Source organism: Carlito syrichta, unplaced genomic scaffold, assembly GCF_000164805.1.
Source record: "Carlito syrichta isolate Samal-C Ts95f unplaced genomic scaffold, Tarsius_syrichta-2.0.1 Scaffold302371, whole genome shotgun sequence".
Classification (NCBI taxonomy): Eukaryota; Metazoa; Chordata; class Mammalia; order Primates; family Tarsiidae; genus Carlito; species Carlito syrichta.
In genome coordinates, this window is record NW_007246467.1 from 83,372 (window position 1) to 107,302 (window position 23,931).

Below are 23,931 nucleotides of genomic sequence, written 5' to 3' on the forward strand. Positions count from 1 at the left end.
AGGAACTGGGAACAAAGATCAAATATATGTTTATCATAATAGGACTATTGTTTTTTTCTTCATTTTATCTTCAGCATCCATTAGATTGCATAGGACATAAGTGTGCATTTAATATTTGTTGAATGAATGAATTGAGCTGGTCTCAAGGTTTATTCTCTTAAATGTTAAATGCCAGAAGATAGTGAAGCAGCGTCTATGGAGATTTGAAGGAAAAGGGTTCTGACTCAAGATTTCTGAACCTTTATCAGTTGCCATCATAAGTGAATGTCTCATATTCTTAGATATGTAAGTGTACAGAAGTATGTTATTTAGTTACCCTTCCTGAAGTAATTATGTGAAATATTACTGCAGCTAGTCAGGTGATAAATTGAAGATGCAGAGAATGCAGAAGTCACAGAAGAATGTTTGGATTAAACATTACAACCTGTTAACTATATAATACTAAATAGTTGCTGTGCTATTATTATGAAACATGCCAAGTAATTCCTGGCAAAAGACACATAATTTACAGTTATCATAAAATTGATATTTTACATAAGTAAACTAAAATTTATATTGGTAGATTTCCTAATATTATACTATTCTTGAATTTCTAAAATGAAAATTATAGGAATAATGGTCCAAATATATATTTTCAAATATGGAAGTAATGTGTAGAACAGAGTCTTATACTGGGATCCATTGAACATAGGAATACGTGGATGGGCCTCAGAGACTATGCACCATTTGAAATTCGATGTAAAATTATGTATGCTTTGTTTCCCTCTGGAAAACATTTTTGGACGGATCTATCACTGCTGTGTAAAAGCAAGGAAATTTCAAAAATGCACAAAATCCTGAGAGCGCTAAATACCAAGCCAAGAACAAGTGATCAATTTTAATGAGAAATATAAATGGATAAAATAATCCTATTAAAGGAAAGAAACTCTCAGAGTGGGCTGAAAAGTAAAATCTAACTAGCTGATACATACTGGAAACTCTAAAAACAGCAGGATAGATAGCTTGGAAGTATACAGATTGGCAAAAATGCTTATGTTATTCCCAGCCCAAAAGAGGTGAGGAAGATAGTATTATTACTATACAAAATGTATACAGAATAAAAAATTGTTTAAAACAAGGTAGTGAAGATGAAGATTATTTTATACACGACAGTTAACACATGTACCAAATAACAGGGCAAATATAGATAAAACTAGTCATTCGAATAACAAGGAGAAATTGAAATAGAAAACTGTTTGTGGGTGATTTTAATATACCTCTAAATTCTTGGCAAAATAAATAGAGGTGGTTAAATCATTCTAAGTGGATGCTAAAGATAACTCCTGGTAATATATTTGAATATACAGTTGATTCTTGGACAATTTGGGGACTTAGGGGTATCAACTTCCTGTGCAGTCAGAATCCATGTATACCTATTGACTCCCCCAAACTTAATTACTAATTATCTATTGTTGACCAGAACCCTTACTAATAACATAAACAGTTGATTAATACACATTTTATTTGTTATGTGTATTATGTACTCTATAATAAAGTTAGCCAGAGAAAAGACAATGCTATTAAGGAAATCATAAGGAAGAGAAAATATATTTACTATTCATTAAGTGCAAGTTGATCATCATAAAGGTCTTTATCTTTGTTATCTTCACATTGGGTAGGCCTAGGAGGAGGAGGAAGAGGAGGGATTGGTCTTACCACAAGGAAGGGTGACAGAGGCAGAAGAAAATCTGTGTGTAAGTGAACCTTTACGGTTCAAGCTCATGTTGTTCAAGGGCCAGCTGTCATTAAAATGGACAATATTTCAGAAAAATATGAATAACTCAAATGGACATAAATAATAAAAACCCTGAAATTAAATATGTGATCAAGTTTCTTCAGGGAGTTCAGCAAATGCTGATGACTTCATAGATTAGTTCTCTTAACTTTCAATAACCTTTTCTATGCTTTATTTTCCAGAGCATAGAAAGAAAGGAAAGTTCAGAAGCTAGCATTATCTGAAAGCAAAACTTCTAAGAGTAGCCTAAAACAACCTACAGATCGCTGTCACTCATGAAAATAAATCCAAAAATTCTAAAATATTAGCAAAGAATTGAGCAGTATTTTTTATGTATAAGACATCTTGACCGAGTGAGGATTCTTTTTTAAATTTTTTTTATTTTTTTTTGTTTTTGAGGATTCTTTTTAAGAAAGTAAGCTCGCTATAATATTAAGACTTTAATTACGAAAATGTATTATCGGTATGTCAGAAAAAACCAGATGATTAGCTCAGTAAGTGTCATGAAGAAATTTCATAAAAATCATATTAGTTCTAGATAAAATTTCTTCAGGAAACCAGGAATATTTCCTGAACAAGCTAAGTATTATGCAGATCAGTAGCTGCCATCATAAGTGGTAATGAAATGTTTAGAGGATGCCCCTCTCAGCCATTATTATTTAACATCGCTTTGAAAGCTCTAGCTAAATCCAGTTAAGACAAAGAAAAGAAGGTCTTAACCGTTCAAAGAGCGAGATAAATGTATCAATATCTGGAGAATATTATTGTCTATATAGAAAAGTCAAGCCAATCATTTGTAAAACATGGCTTAGACAATAGAAAGGTTACATAAAATACACGTTACAAGAAAAGTAAGTTCAGTAGCTTTCTTGTGTGTGTCTATGTATGTATCAATAAAAACTATTAGAAAACATAAAGGGAAATTAGATCACATTTTCAGGAGCAATAGCAATCACAAAATAATCCCCTTGGAATATACTTTCCAAATCCTTACAGAAAGTACTAACTCATTCCTTTCATTGGCTAAGTCTTAAAGATGTAGTATAATTTACCTAACTAGTTTTCTACTGATAGACATTTAAATTGTTTCCTGTATTTGTTTTTACTATAAATGAGTCAAGGATATTTTGAAAACTGATAGGAATTTTGATTTATATTCTCTGGTTTTAATTGTATGATTAGCTGTAATAATATTAATTATTGATAATGATATGATGAATAGATCTTTAAAATAGAAAAGAAGGTCTCAGATACTCTAGGCTGTATGGCATTTTACACCTGGAGTATAAACCCAAAGGAAAATGTCATATAAAGGAAAATATTTGAAAGATTTGACTAAAAATTAAAAATGTATTTTCTGTCTGACACTGAACTGTTTTCCTTCTTCCTTATCTAAGTAGTCATTTTTCCTGTTTGCAATAGGCTTTTCTGAATTCAATTTCTTTTTTGCTGAAAGTTATTTTTTTCTTTCTCTGTTTCCAAATGTCAGTTCTTCCTCTTGTTTATCCATGACTAACAACTGTTAGGGCGCATCAGCATAAAGAGACCTAGGGTAACATATGAAATATGAATATTTATTTTTGCTGTCTGATTCCAAGAAGGATTTGAGGCAATTTGGTACCTGTATAAGTTAGGAGTGACTCAGCTGCTGTCACAAAGAGATCCAGAAGCACAGTCACTCAAGCAACAACAATAATAAACATTTGTATAACACATACTCTTTGCCCTGCACCTTACATAATGCTCACAAGAGCACTATGAGTAGGTATCTCCATTTTATGGATGAGGAAACTCCTGCAACTTGCTCCAGGTTAGATAGCAAGTAGCAAGCTAGGATTTGGGTTCAGGTATTCTGTTTCCAGAGTTCCTTTGCTACACAGAAGATAGAGAGGTAATCCTAGGCAGTTGCTACACAGAAGATAGACAGGTGAGGCAGTAGACCTCTGTTTTACTGGGTCCTTGAAGGAAACAGGTTTTTATTTTGTTTTTAACATTCTCCTGTGGTGGTTTCCTTATGTGCATGTGGAAAATGGGACTGAAAGAAAATAAGAGGGCTTTTTTTTTGTTTAGAACATGATCTGGTATTTATGTTTGTCACTTTGTCTCATATACCACTGACCAAAAATTGGTCATATATATGGATATGACTACTGCAATGGAGGCTAGAAGCCCTATGGTTAAAACTCAGGGATTCAGTTACTAAAAGGAAGGACAGGAAAACAGGTAGTCGGGGAGGGCCAGTTAGTAGTCATTGCTATAAGCCACATTGGAAGTTTAAGTCATAAAAAGTTTGGAAAAATCTCTTTTAAAAATATTTTCTACTTGGTTTAAAAGCACTGTTCCTTACATGAGAAGTCTCAAAGTGCTCTTCTGCTCTTACTCCCTTGTCTCCCTCACATCCCTGGTCCCATGTCCTTTTAAATTCTACTCCCTCATTTTTAAAAATAATCATCCCTGTTATTGCTATATTGGTCTGGACAGTTACTGGCTTTTTTCCCTATTAATTAGTCTCCCTCCACCCATATACTGCCTTCCTCACATCTGTCAGAGTGATCTTTTGAAAATCTAAGTTGGGTTAAGCCATTCTCCTCTTGAAAGTCCTCAGTGCTTACTTTCTGTAGGTTAAAAGTTGAAACTACTTGGCCTACTATGCTACATCCTTCATTTTTTCATTCTTATTTGCCTTCACTACTTTCCCAAGCATGCTGTGTATCCTAGTCATGCTTAACTTCCTATTATTTTCCAGAGGTGTCATCTCGCTTTCTTATTTTAGCATCATTTCCTCTTCTTAACGCCACACACACCCACCATTATATTCACGTAGAAATCGGTTATGGTTTCTTCAAGATAATTGCTTAAGTATCACCTGTTCAGTAAAGTGATCAGTTATTAATTCCTTGGCCCCAGGCATTTTGCAGTGAGTTATTGTATTTCTGGTTTTCCCATAGCATTTTGAAGTTTATGCTTTCATAAGTGTTTGTCTAACATAGTGTAATTACTTGTTACTCCATTCTGCTCTTTAACCTTCTGAGCTTTCTAAGGGCAGGGAATATATGTACACACACACACACACACACACACACACACACACACACACACACATCTTTAAAAACAATTAGTAGCACACAGCACGGTGGATGGCACATGATAGTAATTGAAACAAGTAAAAGGGAGGGGACTTGTAGAGGAATTAAGTGAGTCACTGAAATCATAAATAATAAACAAGATGTTTCATTCAAGTTGTTGCAACATAAGACATTATTAATTTTTTAATTAAAAAGATCATTCATTTTTAAAGTTCTTTGCAAATTTTAAAACACTGTTACATATTATCTTACAGCTTTTCAACAGCTGGGATAGCCTTAGAAATGTTTTGAATAAGAGATCTCCTTTAGTTTTTCTTTGGTTATTGAAATACCTTATATGTATATATATATGTATGTGTGTATATATGTAACATTTTACCTGTGGGTGTGCATGTTGTAGAATGCTTACCTCTGACCTACTGATAGCATGTTTTGTATCATAGTGGATGATGTAGTAGATGAAAGTGATGACAACGATGACATTGATCTAGAAGCTGAAAATGAAACTGAGAATGAAGATGACCTAGATCAAAATTTTAAGGTTAGTATAAATTTCTATCATCAGTCAATTCTAAAAATTAGATATTACATTGGGAATATTAGGGGTGTGTGTGTGTATATGATTTTCAGGTATAAATATAGAAAATCCAACATCTTAACTGATTTCAATAAAGTTTTTCCCCCTTAGACCCATAATCACTGTTTTTATTCTGCCTTTTGTTTCTAAAAAATGAAACTGGCATTGCTTTTCTGAGTGACATTGGATAATTATGTCGATGATCTGAGCTGCTGTTGCTTATCTGTAAAATGAGATTAGATGGACTAACTTTAATTTTTTAAATTTTATATATAATATTAGATTAATTTGTTTTGGCTACATCTTTTTATGAAGGGTGACTATGCAAATAAAAGGCTAAAAAATGTTGCTTTAAATCTAGTGGTCTGAAAAGGGCCTTAAAATAACTTATTTTCACTCTCTTTGATGAGAAAGATTTCATCTAACATTTTTGACTTAGATTTTAAAATCTAAGGAAACGAAGGAAAGTGATCTGAGACTTCACTATTGTGGCATATTCTTTTAAAATGTATTATCCTTTGTCAAGAACATAGTCTATAACTGATGTGTTTTTGGGAGAATTAGTGTTTACATATGATTCTTAGGTTTCAGTTCATTGGACGTGGAAGTGGACAAAAGTGTTTATGTAATTGAGAAAATATAAAATTATCGTCATGTTACAAGAGAAAAAGAGGCAGGAGAGTTTTCAGAATTTCATTGCATCTCTGGAAGCCTACAAACTCTACATTTTACTTTATTTAGTGGTAGAGACGGCTACACTTTAGCATCTGTAGAAAAGTGGTCTTCCTCATTTGTCAACTATTTAGCTGATTGCTAGATTTTTTTTGGAGGAACATGGGCATCATTCCTGGTGGTGTTCCTCTTACTCTTTCCCCTCCCCTGCAAACAGGGATAACTGTGGCACTGAACTTTTCGAAGAGAACTTTATTTCTCATGGACTATAAGGGTACGTGATAATCATTAACCTGTATTGAAGCAGTGTATCATTCTAGCTGGCAGTGTGTGCCTCAAGATCACTCTGGTTTTCCTTTTGGCTCCTCTCTAAGCAAGATGTGTAATTTTGAACAAGCTACTTAAATTCTCTGTACCTCATTTCCTCCTCCAGATGAATGGGAATAATGATACTATCTATTTCACAGTGTTCTTATGCAGATTATATTAGATAATATATATAAAATGCTTAGCATTTGAAAATCATATGTTTTCAGTACTCATTAAATGTTAGCTATTTTGATGGTCGCCACCATCATCATATGTGTATGTGTATGTATACATATATTTTCAATTTAGTTTTAAGTTTTACTGCCCTTTAATATGAGCAGAATGATGGCAGTTAGGGAGATTGAGGAAACTACTCTAGTCTTGATCTTGTCACAGGTTTTTCTGCCTTGAGGAGCTCAAATACTCTTTTATATTTGAATAACCACGATAAAAAGAAAACCAAAAAACCAACAATAGCACAACAATCCCAATAAAAGACAAATTTGAATTTAAGATAAAATTAATGCAGTATTTATTCAGCAGTTATCCTCTAATTCTAGGTAATTAATAGCTTGGAATATTTTAAATCTAAAACATAGTGTGTAATTTTTTTGTTATAACTAGTAACATGCTATTTTTATTATTTCAGAATGATGATATTGAAACAGATATTAACAAACTGAAACCCAAGCAAGAACCAGGACGAACAATAGAAGAACTAAAAATGTATGAACACCTTTTCCCTGAGCTTGTTGATGATTTTCAGGTATAAATACAGAAAATTCAGCATCTTAACTGAGTTTAATAAAGTTTTTCCCTCCCTAGGCCCATAATCACTATTTTTATTCTGTCTTTTGTTTCTAAAAAATGAAACTAGTGTTGCTTTTTTGAGTGACATTGGATAATTATGTCAACGTTCTGAGCTGCTACTGCTTATCTGTAAAATGAGAGGAGATGAACTTTTTAATTTTTTGTCATTTTCATTTTTTTGTCACTTTTAATTGACAGTTTTTTACTCTTTTTTGTATATTCTTTAAAATGACATTTGAAAATCTTGTTATAGTCTTCCTTGTATCAGTTGTTTTCAACTAACGAGAGGTAAGAACTAAGTGCTGAATTAAAAATATAATTTATGCATGTTAAATTATTTTTCCCCTTGATATTTCACTGTATAATTGTGATAGAGGAAGGAGGGAGGAACCAGAGGAGGACAATTTGAAGTCTTTAAGTTGATTTATAAGAAGAGTGAGTTTTTATTAACATTTGTTATCCTTGTACGTTTACTGGACTATAATTATTTTGCCTGAATTATGAACCAAAGTAGTTGATTGAATTGTTGACAATTAGTAGATCTAGTTTCATTCTTTTTTTTTTGCATTGGAATCTCACTCTGTCGCCCAGGCTGGAGGGTAGTGGCACACTCAAAGCCACCCCAGCGTCCACCTGCTGAGCTCAGGCAATCCTTCTGCCTTAGCCTTCTAAGTAGCCAGAACTACAGGCGCACTGCCATGCCCAGCTAATTTTTTATTTATTGTAGAGATGAAGTCTCGCCAAGTTGCCCCGGCTGGTCTTGAACCCGAGGGCTCAGGCAATCCACTCGCCTTGACTTCCCAAAGTGCTGGGATTACAGGCTGAGCCACCGAGCCTGTCCAGATCTAATTTTTTGTTCTCAGTCTGTTGCTGACTTGTGATAGGTCCTTGAATATGTCTCTGAAAATGCCCAGGATTTTAAAGTGTCAAAGATTCTGAACTAGATAATCTGTAATACTTGTTTAACTTTTACTGCAAACCCTTTTGTGACCCAGGTTTCATATGCTTACTTTCTAATTGCTTAAATAAAAAGACTTTATTGTGGGGTTATAGGTGAGAAATTTAGAAAAAGAGAAATATTTGGCAACTAGTATTTACATTTCACAGATCTAACTATTCAGCTTTCTCTTTAGGAACTTTAGAGCCTTGGATGCAGTAGAAGACCCAGTTATTCCCATGCCTCCTACCCTGGTGTGTTGGTATTCCCCCTAGATTTGAGGTACATGGAAGGTACTTTGAAATCAGGGGTAATAAAAGGAGGGAAGGGATGGAGAAGAAGGTATCTGTCCAAAAAAAGATAGAAAGAAAGGAAGAAAGAAAGAAAAATATAAGAAGGCAGGATGAGGCATTTGAAAAAGAGTACAGGTTGATATTTGATTTTTGTCCCCCCATCTTGTAGCAGTTACCCGGTTGCTCTTTTAATACGATTGTGCCCAGCTAAGAACCACTTGAAAATAAAGCCTCAGAAATAACAAATAATGCAGAAAAGTACTGAGAAGGGGATTGTTGTAGGAAGAAAACATCCATTCTTCTGTGCATTGTTCTCTCTTTTTTTTTTTTTGAGTTGGAGTCTCACTCTGTCACCCAGACTGGAGTGCAGAGACCGCTCCCGGCCACCGCAGCCTCGACCTGCTGGGCTCCGGCGATGCTTCCGCCTCAGCCTTCCGAGTAGCCGGAATTACAGGCATGCGTGACCACGCCTGGCTGATTTTTTGATTTATTGTAGAGATGAGGTCTTGCCTGCTCAGGCGGGTCTCGAACCCGCGGGCTCAGGCAATCCACTCACCTCAGCCTCCCAAAGGCGCGGGATTACAGGCTGAGCCACCGAGTCCAGCTCATTGTTCTCTTTTATGTGCTTATGAGACATATATATAGCAGTTCTCACTTACCCACGTTCTAAGAGGTATGTTCCAGGACCTCCAGTGGATGTCTGAAACTGTGGATAGTACTGAGCCCTATGTATACTATGGTTTATTTTTTAATTTTATTTTTTAGAGACAAGGTCTTACTTTGAAATCAGGGTAATCAGCCTGAAATCAGGCTGGAGTGCAGTGGTATGATCATGGATCCCTGCAGCCTTAAGCCGGGCTCAAATAATCGTCCCACTTCAGGCTCCTATAGCTAGGATTACAAGCACACACTTGGCTAATTTAACAAAAAAAGTTTTTGTGGAGTCAACTCTGACTGTGTTGCCCAGGCTTGTCTAGAACTCCTGGGCCCAAGTGAATCTCTTGCCAGGGCCTTCCAAAACATTGAGATTGCAGGCATGAGCCACCATGCTTGGCATATTATATATATATATATATATATATATATATATATATATATTTTTTTTTTTTTTTTTTTAATTGCAATAACTGTGATGGCTATGCTAGACAAAGGGATAATTCTTGTTCCGGGTGGGATGGACCATGATGGTGTGAGATTTTATCACACTACTCAGAATAATGCACAATTTAAATTTTATTAATTATTTATTTTGAACTTTTTCGTTTAATAATTTGGCCTGTGATTAACCTTCAGTAACTGAAACCATGGAAAGTAAAACCTTAGATTGAGGGGGATTACTGTAATGTGATTACACATCGTAGTTTTTTTTTTTTTGAATTGGAGTCTTACTCTGTTACCCAGGCTGGAGTGCAGTCAGTGGCATGGATCATGGCTCACTTTAGTATTCTTGACCTCCTGGATTCAGACGATCCTTCTGCCTCAGCCTCCTGAGGAGCTGGGACTACAGGCGGGCATCACCATACCCAGCTAATTTTAAAATTTTTTTGTGGAGATGAGATCTTGCTATGTTGCCTAGGCAGACTCCCGGGTTCAAACATAGAGCTGGATTTGTAGGCATGAGCCACCATGCCCTGCCACATTGTGGTTTTGATATGGCAATAAAGAACAAGTCATTTTAAAATGGGTGTTAAGACCAGGATTTTGATTCACATTCTTTCAAAGGCTTTCATTCTTTAGGGTTAATGACTTCTTGCATGCCAGTATTTAGATTCCCTCTTTCCATACCATAGTTCATCACCCAGAGTAATGATGGGTTCTGACTAAGCTACATTTAGTCAGCTGAAAGCCAGAATCTGCTCTAGGAGCAGCCAAACTAAAGGATAATAAGTTGGCCAGTTATCTTCAGGAATACCTACTAGGCATTTGATTTTGTTTAATTTTGGTTTTTAGAAGGCTTAAAATGTGTTTCATCATTCTTTAATTTTTTGTATCCTGTATTTTGCTTCTTTCAGTTTTTTCTCCTACTTTATGTTTGGGTTTTTTTGTTTGTTTATTTTAAACTGTGAGCTCCTAATTTTCTTTTAATTTTATTTGTGGATGTTATGTGGAAACTTTAGACATTGTTGTTGCTGCTTTTGACATTCACTGTTTAAATTAAATTCCTCCTTGAGGATTTTTGGGTCACCCAGTTAATGTGAATTCAGGCTGTAAATCCATATGATATGATGGGAGGCTTTTGGTACTGGTTTTTGAGTAGTTATTTTTTTTTACTGTCTTAGTGCTAAGGTTTAAGACAGTTGTCTTTTTATTTTGTGGTAGTGATATTTCTAGGACCTGTATCTTGAAGGTTTACTTCTCTGGGGTTCCGTCTTTATGAGAGGAGCATCTTCTGTTAGACCTGCCACCTTATGCCAGTTTTGGGTTTGTTTCCTGTTCTTCTTATTCTTTGAGATAGGAAAACCTATATCCAAGGTTACCTGGTTGAGTAAATGTTTTCTTTTTTTTTTTTGAGTTGTAGTCTCACTCTGTCACTCAGACTGGAGTGCAGTGACCGCTCCCGGCCAGTGCAGCCTCGACCTGCTGGGCTCCGATGATCCTTCCACCTCAGCCTTCTGAGTAGCCGGAATGACAGGCACGCGTTACCATGCCCGGCTGATTTTTTATTTATTGTAGAGATGAGGTCTCACCAAGTTACCCAAGCGGGTCCCGAACCCACGGGCTCAGGCAATCCACTCACCTTGGCCTCCCAAAGCGCTGGGATTACAGGCTGAGCCACCCGAGCCTGGCCGAGTAAATGTTTTCAAAGTGAAAGCCAACTTTAGTCTTGAGTTTACCACTTAGGCATTCCCTCTTCATTTAATATTTGGTCTTTATCTTTTCTTTCTTATTCACTTATTGACATGCTTAAAATATTTTAATATCTATGAAACAATTGTAAATGGTTTTGTGGAATAGATACTCAGCTCACACTGTTCCTACAAGTGTTTTTTCCTGCAAATTTACTACCCCTTCTGCCTTTTTAATGCCAAGCCATCTGTTTCCTCCTTAGTGCCTCCACTGTCTCCTTGACTTAGAAATAGTACAGGGACTGGTATGAATAATCTTTGAATCACTGGTCATTATACCGTAGGCATTTAAGGAATGAATCACAAAGGAAAAGATTCTTTTTTTTTTTTTTTTTTTGAGTTGGAGTCTCACTGTCGCCCAGACTGGAGTGCAGTGGCCGCTCCCGGCCACCACAGCCTCGACCTGCTGGGCACTGGCGATCCTTCTGCCTCAGCCTCCCAAGTAGCCAGAAAAGATTCTTTATCTTGACTGTATAATGTGTGTGAAGTTAACCCAATTAAAAGATGAATTGCAACTCTAGAAACATTTGCAAAAATGGGTTAACTAGAGGATTAGTACATGTTTGTATACATATATTTTCACATGAAAATTTTTGCAACAAAACAAAAACCCTTTATTTCAGGAACAAATTATCTATCAAGAATTGTATCTGATTAACAAATGTATAGAAAACAGTTTACTTTCTAGTATTCAATTAATGCAAATTAAAATAGCAGTAAGATAACATTTCTTAGCTACCATGTCAGAAAATTTTTTTGAAATGGAGACACCTAAAGTTGGCAAGGAAGAGACCAGATGAAGTAGATACTCTCGTACATCTGGGAATATACATCACCACAAGTATTTTTGGACAGTATCTGGGAAATTTGTATTAAGAATTAAACTTGATTATAATATCTGATCCTGTTATTCCATTTTGGTGCTTAGGAAGTCACCCGAAACAAGGCAAGAACTTTTTGCAAAAAGATTTTCATTGCAGAATTCTTTATACTAGCAAAACTTTGGAAATGGCTTAAATACACATTTTATTTACCTGGAAGTTTAGCTCATTCTTTGTTCTATAAAGGATTACATGCCCATAAATAGGAGAATGGTTACATCAATTGTGGTGTATCTCCCTAATAGATTCTTACATAGAATAAAAACATTTCTGAAAGTATAAAAAGAGAAAAAGCTACTTGACCTGTAGGCAGTATCCTTTTTTGCACTTGCTTCTAGGACACTTTTTTTCTCCTGGCGTTTGTCTTTCCAGACTGACTTTTCCTCCTCCATCTCCTTTTTTGTTGCATTTTCATCTCCCCAACCTCTTAAGATTAGAATGCTCCAAGGCTCTGGTTTTTTGTTTGGTGTGTGTGTGTGTGTGTGTGTGTGTGTGTGTGTGTGTTTTAATCTTCTGGGTTTTTTGTTTGTTTGTTTCTTTTTTTTTTGAGTTAGAATCTCACTGTGTCGCCCAGGCTGGAGTGCAGTGGCACACTCACAGCCATCGCAGCCTCCACCTGCTGGATTCAGGCGATTCTTCTGCCTCAGCCTTCCAAGTAGCTGGAACTACAGGTGTGTGCTACCACATCTGGCTAAGTTTTGTTTTGTTTTGTTTTTACATTTTTGATTCATTGTAGTGACGAAATCTTGCCAAGTTGCCCAGGCTGGTGTTGCCTGGGCTCAGGTAGTCCTCTCGCCTATGCCTCCCAAAGTGCTGGGATTCTGAGCCACTGTCTCCTGCTTCTTTTTCTTTCCATTGACAATTTCCAGTCTTATGGCTTAAAACAATATCTGTATGCAAATGACTCTCAATTTGTATATTCTTTCTAGACTTTTCTTCCAAATTCTAGACTCATACTCAGCTGCCTACTTTATTTATGTCTCCTTTGTGGATAGCTCACATTTAACATGTCCAGAGCTAAACCTGTAATACTGATGTTTTTCCAGTTTTCATGCAAACGCTTCTGCATCATCTGTGGCCTCTCTCTGAACCTTCTACCCTATATTTGGTCTGTCAGGGTATCATGCTGGTTCTGTAATACATTCAGAATCCAACCACTTTTATTGTTTCTTGAATTACTGCAGCAGACTCTTTTTTAAAAAAATTATTTTAAATAGTGGGTACGATTCAGGGTTAGGTATACAAATGTTTATTATGCAGGTACTCTTGCTGATGAGGTGTACCCTTCCCCACTGCCCACCCCCCCGACAGTTTCCCACTACTGCCAATCCCTTTCTTATAGTATTACGATAGTTGTTCAAGGTCTGCTTATGAGTGAGAGCATGTGATACTTGGTTTGCAACAGTCTCTTAACTGGTCTCCCTCCCTCGACTCTCCCTTCCTCAGTCTGTTCTCAGAAGTGCATCATAGCAGTTGTACTCAACTAGGTCAGTTTTGCCTCCCAGGGGACATTTGACAATGTTTGCACAAATGCAGGAGTGGATTGAGGCCAGAGATGCTGCTTAACATCCTGCTTCCCTGTCCCTGAGATACAAAGCCAAAACAAACAAAAAAGAATGATCTGGCCCCAAATGTCTGCCACTATCTTTAAGAAACCCTGTAATAGTATATTATTTTTCTAACATAAGTTGTATCATGGCACTTCTCCCTACCATGGCTCCTAATCTCATTTAAAGTGAAAACCACAATTCTTGTGAGTCTTTCCCGTGCCTCTTGGCATTCATCTTGCTTATTCTGTTCTAACTATTTTAACCTTGCTGCTCTTTGACCACCCTGGGCATTCTCTCACTCTAGGGCCTGTGTGCTGGCAGTCCTCTCTGCCTGGAATGTTCCCCTTGTGTGGTGTGCTTCTCCTCCTCCTCCTCGTCCTCCCTCTTCCTTCCTTTCCTTCCCCCTTTCCCCCTTCTCCCCCTCTTCCTCCTCCCTCTCTTCCTCCTGCCTCCCTTCTCTCCCCTCTTCTTTTTCTTCTTCTTTGTTTTTTTTTTTTTTTTTTTGGAGATGGATGCCCAGATGGTAGTGCAGTGGTGCAATCATAGTTCATTACAACTTCAAACTCCTGGGCACAAATAATCCTCCCATCTCAGCCTCCCACATAGCTGGGAATACAGGTACCCAACAACATGCCTAGCCATTTTTTGGGGATGTTTTTCAGAGATGAGGCCTTTCTGTGTTGCCCAGGCTGGTCTCAAACTCCTGACCTTAAGCAATCATGCTGCCTTGGTCTCCCAAAGTACTGGAATTATAAATGTGAGCCACCATGTCCTGCTACCTTTACCCTCTTAAAGTCTTTGCTTCTATCTCATCTGTTCAGTGTGACTCCCTAACCAATGACATAAAGAATTGCCTCTCACCTCTCCTCCCCTCGTATTCCCAATCCACATTACGTACTGCCTTCCTTTTTTGTCTATAGCACTTTGCCCTGCTAACATTCCATAAATTTTATTTATATCATATTTATCTCTTGTTGTATTGACAGTCCTCTGCCTTCTGCCCCTGTAAGATTGTAAACTGTAAAGGGGAAGTGTTTTTTTTTTTAAACTGATGTGTCTTAAGTGCCTGGAACAGGACTTGGCACAAAATAGACACTTTATAAACATTGTACAAAACAGACATTCTCTAATACTGTTGATTTAATGAATAGCAATTTAGTTATAGCACCTAATAGGGCTTTTTATTTTAATGTCTTTCTATTTTTCAAAACATTTGCCATACTTCTGTGATATGCAGACATTATTTTTGTAATAGAAAAAGTAAAGTAAGTGATATGAATTTTGTTGTGGTTAAATATTTTTTCTTTTATAAGTGAAATTAAGATATATCCTGTTCTATCTTTAAAATATTCAGAATGTTATGAAGCAGTATATAAAAGGAATATCTAAGTTTTGTTAATATGTTCTAGTATTTACAGATTAAAAATTAAACTTATTTTTTATTTTCAAAGGACTATGATTTAATCTCCAAAGAACCAAAGCCGTTTGTATTTGAGGGAAAAGTATGTGGTCCCATTGTTGTTCCTACAGCAGGAGAAGAAGTATCTGGGAGTTCTGTCAGTTTAAGAAAAGGAGTTGTAATGAAGGAAAATGTATCTCCTAAAGGAGATGAAGGTGATAAGAAACCTGCCTGTGTGGATCTAGTAAAAGAAGATATTAAAGATAATGATAGAATATTACAACAGCAGCTAGGTGATCAAAACAGAACTATTTCATCAGGCCATGGCTTAAACAATGATATCGTGAAGGCCTTGGACCGAATTACACTGCAGAATATTCCTTCTCAAACAGCCCCAGGTTTTACTGCAGAAACGAAGGATTACAGTCTTCCTCTTACTGTCCTTACGTGTACTAAAGCATGTCCACATGTGGCTACTTGTGGAAATGCTCTGTTTGAGGGAAGAACAGTTCAGCTAGGGAAGCTTTGCTGCACTGGAGTTGAAACCGAAGATGAAGATACTGAGTCTAGTTCATCAGTGGAACAAGCATCAGTTGAGGTACCTGAGGGACCAACACTCCATGACCCAGACCTCTATATCGAGATTGTGAAAAGTACAAAGTCTGTCCCTGAATATTCAGAGGTGGCTTATCCTGATTATTTTGGTCATATTCCACCTCCATTCAAAGAGCCTATTTTAGAAAGGCCTTATGGTGTACAAAGGTGAGTTGCATCTTTCTTCCTCCTTATAAATAAGACTATTGTCAAGATATGAAGCATACTTAAAAAAATTTGCTTTGGGAATTGGGAAAAAAGTTACTCTGAATTAAAGTTATAGTACTTTTTAGTTTTGCTTTGGAAATTTTGCAGTGTTTTGCAATTTTCCTTATAGGTTTGCTTTATTTCTTGAACTCATTACTTATTCAAATGAGACCAGACTAATAAACCTGACTATTGAATAATTTAGAACTTTTCTGTTAGACGGAATCTCAGTATATAAAATATTGTTTAATAATCTTTGAATAAATATTACCTTAGCAATATTTATTAATTTAGTAACTTATCATTTGAATTTACTTTAGTATATGATTTTAAAATAAGCCATAAATGAAACAATATGGACAGTATTACTTTGTTTTAAATTTAAATTTGCAATACATAATGTAAAAATTTAGGATTCAAAAAGCACTAACTAAGGTTGTTAAATATTGCCAAGTAGGATTAGATATTACAAATAATATTACATATTGCAAACTAGTGGATATTTGGCATATAAAAATAACTTTTTTGTTGCATCTGTTTTGGTGATTATGGTTAAGGGTTTATGATGATGGCTTATACGTATCTGGAAAAACATTTATAAACTCTTAGTTATGAGTATAGCATGGAATAAAGGAAGATCTTGTCATGGGTACTTGATTCTCCTTAGACTGTAAGTTCCTTTTAAGACAACAATTGTATCTTATTTATTTTTATCTGTACCATCTTACATAACTTATTATATTTACTTGGCAACTTAGCGTGTGTTTAGTGTTACCAGTTGGCTCCTTGATTCACAGGTGTGGACTCTCACATAACATAGCATTAGAAGGGGGGACTTAAATTTCCTGGGATAGATGTGGGAGTGGGCCTGTGCTAGGGCCCCTGTTGCATTCCCGACAGCACCTAGAGTCAGCTGGCCTCTTGTAGTGCTGGAATAGCCTTCAAAAGGCCCAGGCAGAGCTCTAGCTCAGAGGAAATACTCTGCTTGAGTTGCCATCTTTCAGATGTAGTATATCCCCTAAATTAGAAACTTCTGCCTAGTTCTGTATTCCTGGTAGAAAGAATCCATGAGCCTGGGAATGAGGAGGTGAGAACAGGCGTGGCTCTATTTACTATAGCTTCCAGTATCCCACTGGGGGACTTTATGCTTTCTGTTCCTGCATCTCTGGGCTCCACAGGGTTAGAAATCCTGGTCCCAAAGGGAACACAGCAGGGGTACAATATAACTGCAAACTGTAGTTGTCTACTGTTTATTTTGTATTCCTGGTATCTAAGACCAGCAGGTGGGGAGAGGCTTTCCCATCTTGACACAAGTGATTGACCCTGATCAGCTAAAGGAGGTAGGGTTGCTATTACACAGTGGCAACAGGTTGAATATGTGTGGAACTCAGGCAGTCCAATTATGCGGGAGACCCCAAAAAAACCTTGAATTATTTTTTGAAGGTGGGCCCCTTGTAGTAAAGCCTTCCTCTGTCAAGTAAGTGTTCTAGGAACTGACTGACATCAGTGTTCCAACTAGCATTGTTGTGAGAGGCTGCATTCAACTCTGGTGAACCTTTTTTTTTTTGAGATTCTTTCAGTTCATTTGCCCATTTCATGATGGATAATTTATGAGTGAACCTATCCACACCGCACTGAATGTTCAGAAGTTTTTGACCAAAAATAGCATGACCCCCATACCCCACCCTTCCTAGTCACCCAATCTCGCCTTGAGTGACTTTTTTTTCCTCAATGAGAAAAGTCCTCAAAGGGAAACATTTTGGAAGAGGTGAAACAAAAAATAGCAGAAGCAATGAAAGGCATCAAAACTGACAAGTGCAAAAACTGTTTTGAGCAGTGGGGAAAGTGTCTCCATGGGTATATCACATTAAATGGAGATTACTTTGAAGGTGATGTAAGTTTAAACATGTAAGAATAAATATGCAGTTTTTTATAAATAAATTTGGTTTTTTTGGGTCCACTTTTTATTTGCCTCTTGCTAATCCCTTGCCCAATTTTAACTATTCTCAGACAAATCACAGTCAGTCTGGAATGAGAATAATCCCCAGGGACCCAGATCTCTCAGGAATGAGAGTTTGGGTCGCTTAATCAGATGGGCTATGCTACCAAGACCTGCAGAGGTGATAGCTGAGGGGGAGGGGGATTTAAATAGATACTGAAGGAGAAATGAGAAGTGATAGCTTGGAGAACAATCGCAGAGTTGGAGATGGACTCTGTCTTGCTGTTTTTCTTCCATGTCTCTCCTTAGGAGGGTCCCACAGGAGCAGGTCTATTGAGCAGGTCTTGGCATTTGCTTTTTGAAGGACCTGAACTGACACACGTGGAGTGAGTAAGAATCAGGCAGTAACTTGGTAATTCTTTGTGCATCATTTCTTAGGCTCTCTACCTCTGCAAAATCAAAGATATCATCTTGTCTATGGAAGGCGCTTCCTGAATTAAGTGTCCTTGAAAAACTGACAAGTTTTCTTATTAAATAGCTTCAAACAGAAAGTATTTTCTTTTCTTACTAGCCTGTAATGTCTGAGGTAAGGTTAGAAGGAAGAGAGATTGAAGAATTGAGGAATAATATTGTATAAGCCTGTGATGCTCGGCCTTCATTTTTAACCATCAAGGAGCCTCTTATTTCCTGTCATGGACTTTACGTTATGAATGCTTTCATCAATCCAGGCTCTTAAGAAGTATTTTACTTGCTTACATTAGTAAGGGATATATATTCCTGCCAAGCAGAGCCTCTGAGCAATATTTGACACCAAGGGCTAACCTCGTTCAGTTGATTTATACACCAGTTGTAGAGGAGCTTAGTGTTTTAATTAAGTGCAGCCTTAGGTCAGATAAATGTGTGATGGCTGTGACTAGCTGTGGTGCCTCTTTGAATCCTTACAGTGTCTGTGCTGTGGGCGAGGAGTTACCACCCTCAGCTCTGGTGGCCTCAGTCCTCTTTGAACAGCTAGCTCTGATGTTGGGCTTCATGCTGGCCCGGCTGACTTGGTCTTTCAGATAATATTGTTCCATCCACGGTCCCAAGTTCTACTTCCTCTTTCCCTGGGATGGGCCTGTCCTGATGGGGGAGGAATTTGTACAGACTGAAAATGACTGTGACTCTTCTCCAACCTCCTCCTCTCTCTTAGTGTTGATGATTTCTCTTCTCACCTTGCTTCTGAAACCTTGACCTCAGAATTGCCCTGCAAATGTAATCTACAGCTTTGAGCCCAACTTCTTCCAAATATTAGGCCATCTGTAGGACTTTTTCCTGAAGTAATTGGCTTTTTTACCATCTGTGTACACAGTGTAACGAACCAGCAAGTTTGTCTACTACTCGGAACAAAGCTCTAAGAAATATTCTTGATGCTAGTGAAGTAAACAGCATGATGAAAGATGAAAAGTTAGATGAGAGTTAGTAAGTGTGCTGTAAAGACAGACGCGTAGGTTTGCAAGTGACGGTGCAAAGTAGCTGGAGCGCAAGCAAACAGAAACTCAGAAAGTCCAGTAACTTAAAAGTCTGTTGTTACCTGGGTTTGCTCTTAGAAAATTTGCAATGAGAAAAACAGAGCTGGGCTCTAAAACGCCTTTGAGGGTTGATTAATTCATGTCTCTTCAGTTTCCTTCTTTATAGAGACATTTCCCCATTGATTCTCATGACTTTGATGAAGATGTTTTCTCATTTGTTGCTGCAGAAATCAGTCATCAATTCTAATGAAATAAAAAATCATCACCTGCTAATCTCTCATCATGTCTTTTTTGTGATGGAGACTGTGATCACGTTTGAATGATTTGTATACCTTATGTTGCAAAGAACACCTTTTATCATATTTGTCAAAATTCCATGCTCATGTCATATTTTTGTCACCATTTCCATGGGTATCAGATAGTTGATATGAAGCAAGAGAATAAGCATATTTCAGTATGGCGCTGCAGCCCTGAGAATGACTGCATGAATGGGGATGAAGTTTTTTTATTTCAATGAAATAGTATGATTCTGTTTATATTATTGAGATATATAAGACGTTGCCCAATAATGTTAATTAGTTTAGCTATGACTACTACAATAACTGTTTTTATTTTTAAATGTTTACAAAATGTATAGTATATACTACAGTACTTTTATATTTGGAAGTTATTGCTCTTTCCTTCTTCATTTTATATACTCTATGGATACAGTCAACTCTTGAACAGTGCAGAGGCTGGGGCGCTGACACTCATGCTGTTGGAAATCCTAGTGTAACTTTTGACTCCCCATAGCTTAGTACTAATAGCCTACTCTTGAATGGAAGCCTTACCGGTAACATAAACAGTTAAGACTTATTTTGTAGCTATATGTATTATATCCTGTATTTTGCAGTAAAGTGACCTAGAGAAAAGAAGACATTAAGAAAATCGTAAGAAAAAGTATATTTACTATTCATTAAGTGGGAATGCATCATCATAAGTCTTCATCCTCGTTTTCATGTTGAGTAGGCTGAGGAAGAGGAAGAAGAAGAGGAGGAGTTTTTCTTGCTGTCTCAGGGGTGGCAGAGGTGTAAGAAAATCCTCATATAATCCATTGTTCAAACCTGTGTTGTTCAGGGGTCAGCTGTATTTTACAAGTGTTTATGTGTACACTGTGGGAGCAATGTAGTCCTGATGATCAAAGGTGTATACTTCATAGCCTTCTCTTTCCCTTTTATTTTTGAATAATGGATAAGAAACTCTTCAGAATTATTTGTTCCTTCAAGTAATATAAATTTGAGACTGGAAGAACAAATGCATATAGCAGAAATACTTGGACAATTGAATTAGACTTGATGAGAGTGTGAGGCAGTGTGGTGTGGTGAGGCATCTTGGCAGGGCAGGATGCACTCAAAAGCAAGTTCTGCTCTAGACTTAGCTTTCTCTCTCTCTCTCTCTCTCTCTCTCTCTCTCTCTCTCTCTCTCTCTGTGTGTGTGTGTGTGTGTGTGTGTGTGTGTGTTTGTCTGAACAAATAACTTTTTTCTTTTGATACCAACTTCTTCCAGTAAAAGCTGAGAATTGAGTTGATGCCCATTAATAACCAATGTTACTAGAGAAATTAACAGTGTGTCAGATGTAGTATTTTTACTTCACCTCTTTTTCTTTCTCTCTCTGTAGGGTTATGTGATTTTTTAAATGTGTTTTTTACCTGTTGACCATATTAAAAAAAGTTTGATAGTCGTTCACCTAGATCAGGGTTGGTAGACTATGATCCGTGTGCCAAAATCTAGTCCACTGCCTGATTACATTCACTCCACAAGCTAAAAATGATGTTTACATGCATGCTTCGTTAAAACAGTTTAGAGGAACGTAATATTTTGTGACTCATGAAATTCATATCTGTGTCCAAAAACAACACAGTCATGACTGTTTTTAATTCATCTATGGCTGTTTTATGCTACAATGGCAGAGGTGATTGGTTATGACAGAGATCACATGGCTTGCAAAACCATTCCAGCAGAGCTACCCCCATAACTAGTTTGAGGACTTTCTGGTTCTTTATTTGTGATAAAATATAAAATATAGGCCAGGTCATAGATATTTCTAAAATACTCAGAAATGCTTCTTTTTCAGAGTACATTGAGGATGTTGATTCTAATTTGCTTATCTTATTTGCCTGGTCTTCTGCATCTTATGTTTTTTTGTGTAAATGATGGCATTTTATGAATTATTTGCCAACTTATCCTAGTTCAGTATCTCAGCGCAGTAGCATTGTTGTGATTGATGTCAAAATTAATGAGGAGTTACTGTTTTAACACTTTAAGAAAAAGAAAGCATTAGATTCCTAAAAATTAATCAGTGAAAATATCTTCATTGTTATTTTGAATTTCTGTTGTATGGTTATCTTCCGTATATGCAACCACTGATATTTTGTACAAGAAAGTTCAATATAAAATTAATAAAACTGAATTAAAAACCTTTTAATCTCATTTGAAAGGGAAAAAATAGTCCTTAATAAGATTCATATCTCAATGTAGATAGCACAGCAACATTTAAACGGATTTTATTGTGAGCACATACTGATGGTTACTGAAACCCATATTTTTGGCTTAAGTTGGATTTAAAAATTAAAATGAAACACATCTCTTATTTTAAAGTATGCTTAGCATTTTTTGGTACATTTTTCCTGTTGTTATATTCTGTAAAATTAGAGTGTAAGAAAAAGAATAATTGCTTTTTGTCCCCTTCTCCAGAGATAAACCATTATTAGCATTTTTATTTATTTTCTTTCCGTATTTTTCCATATGTCTAAAAAAGTTGTGTTTTTAAAAAATATATTGACGAGGCTATGGAAAAACAGACTCTCATATATTAAGGATGGGAATGTATTTGCCATCTTTTATGGAGGGCAATCTGACAAAGTCTATCAAAATTAATGGCAAAATGGATAAAATATTACCAGGCCACAATATATTGCCTTCAAGAGACTCATCTCACTAGAAAGGACACTCACAGACTCAAAGTAAAATGATGGGAAACAAATTTTCAGGTGAACGGAACAAAAAAGAATGGAGGGGTCGTGATCTTAATCTCAGACAAAATACCCCTTAAGCTATCAAAAATTAAAAAAGATACAGAAGGCCACTACATAATGATAAAAGGTTCTATCCATCAACAAGAATTATCTATCCTAAACATATATGCACCCAACATAGGAACACCAACTTTCATAAAGCAGCTTCTAAGTAAACTCAAAAAAGATATTGACTCTAACATAATCATAGCTGGAGACTTTAATATCCCACTCACAACCCTAGATAGATCATCAGGATAAAAAATCAGCAATGAGATCCAGAACTTCAATATGACTCTTGACCAAATGAACTTACTTGATACCTACAGAACACTCCATCCAGTGACCACAGAATATACATTCTACTCATCACCTCATGAAACATACTGTAAGATCAACCACATACTTGGCCATAAATCAAGCATAAACAAATTTCAAAAGATTGAAATTTTGCCATGCACTTTCTCAGACCACAGTAGAATTAAAATAAACTTCAACACCAACAAGGTTCCCCCCAAACCCACAAAGACATGGACACTAAATAGCATGATGCTAAACAACTCCTGGGTCAATGATGACATCAAAACAGAGATTAAAAGATACCTGGAAACAAATGAAAATGAAGAAACATCTTACCAAAATCTCTGGGATTCCATGAAAGCTGTAGTAAGAGGGGAATTCATATCTCTACAAACGCACATGAAGAAAATGGAAGGATCACAAATTAACAGCCTAACAAGTCACCCAAGGAAGCTGGAAAAGCAGGGCCACCATAACCCTATCCAGATCACCAAAATAAAAGCCCAAATCCAGGACATGGAAGACAAAAAGATAATACAAAAAAATCAATGAAAGAAAAAGTTGGTTTTTTGAAAGGATAAGCAAGATCGATGGTCCCCTAGCTAGACTGACCAAGAAAAAAAGAGAAAAAGCCCAAATAAACACAACCAGAAACACAAAAGATGAAGTCACATCTGACCCTGAAGAAATACAAAAGATCATTAGAGACTACTATGTACACTTGTATGGAAACAAAGTGGAAAACCTTAAGGACATGGAGGGCTTTCTGACATTACACAACCTGCCTGGGTTGAAACAAGAAGAAATTGAGATCCTAAATAGACCAATTACAATCAAGGAAATTGACAATGTAATAAGAAAACTACCTATAAAAAAAAAAAGCCCTGGACCAGATGACTTTCCAGCAGAATTCTGTAAGACATTTAAGGACGAGCTGATACCAATCCTACTGAAAGTATTCCAGGTAATTGAGAAAGATGGAACTCTCCCCAAATCATTTTATGAAGCCAACATCACATTGATACCCAAACCAGGTAAAGACCCAACAAAGAAAGAGAACTACAGGCCATTATCTTTGATGAACATAGATGCTAAAATTCTCAACAGGATCCTAGCAAACCAGATTCAACAACACATCTCAAAAATCATCCATCGTGACCAAGTAGGCTTCATCCCTGGGATGCAAGGCTAGTTCA

General features: G+C 36.6%; 1 protein-coding gene across 3 annotated transcripts in view; it reads left to right on the plus strand.

The window, feature by feature from the left end:
- Nucleotides 1-23,931, plus strand: part of AGTPBP1 (ATP/GTP binding protein 1) — a 172,293-nt gene that overhangs the window by 58,480 nt on the left and 89,882 nt on the right. For all 3 annotated transcript variants that reach the window (XM_008056463.1, XM_021711566.1, XM_008056464.2), the window contains exons 11-13: nucleotides 5,304-5,401; nucleotides 7,068-7,184; nucleotides 15,187-15,896. In XM_008056463.1, the coding sequence (XP_008054654.1) occupies nucleotides 5,304-5,401; nucleotides 7,068-7,184; nucleotides 15,187-15,896 (925 nt within the window). The remainder of the gene's footprint in view (nucleotides 1-5,303; nucleotides 5,402-7,067; nucleotides 7,185-15,186; nucleotides 15,897-23,931) is intronic.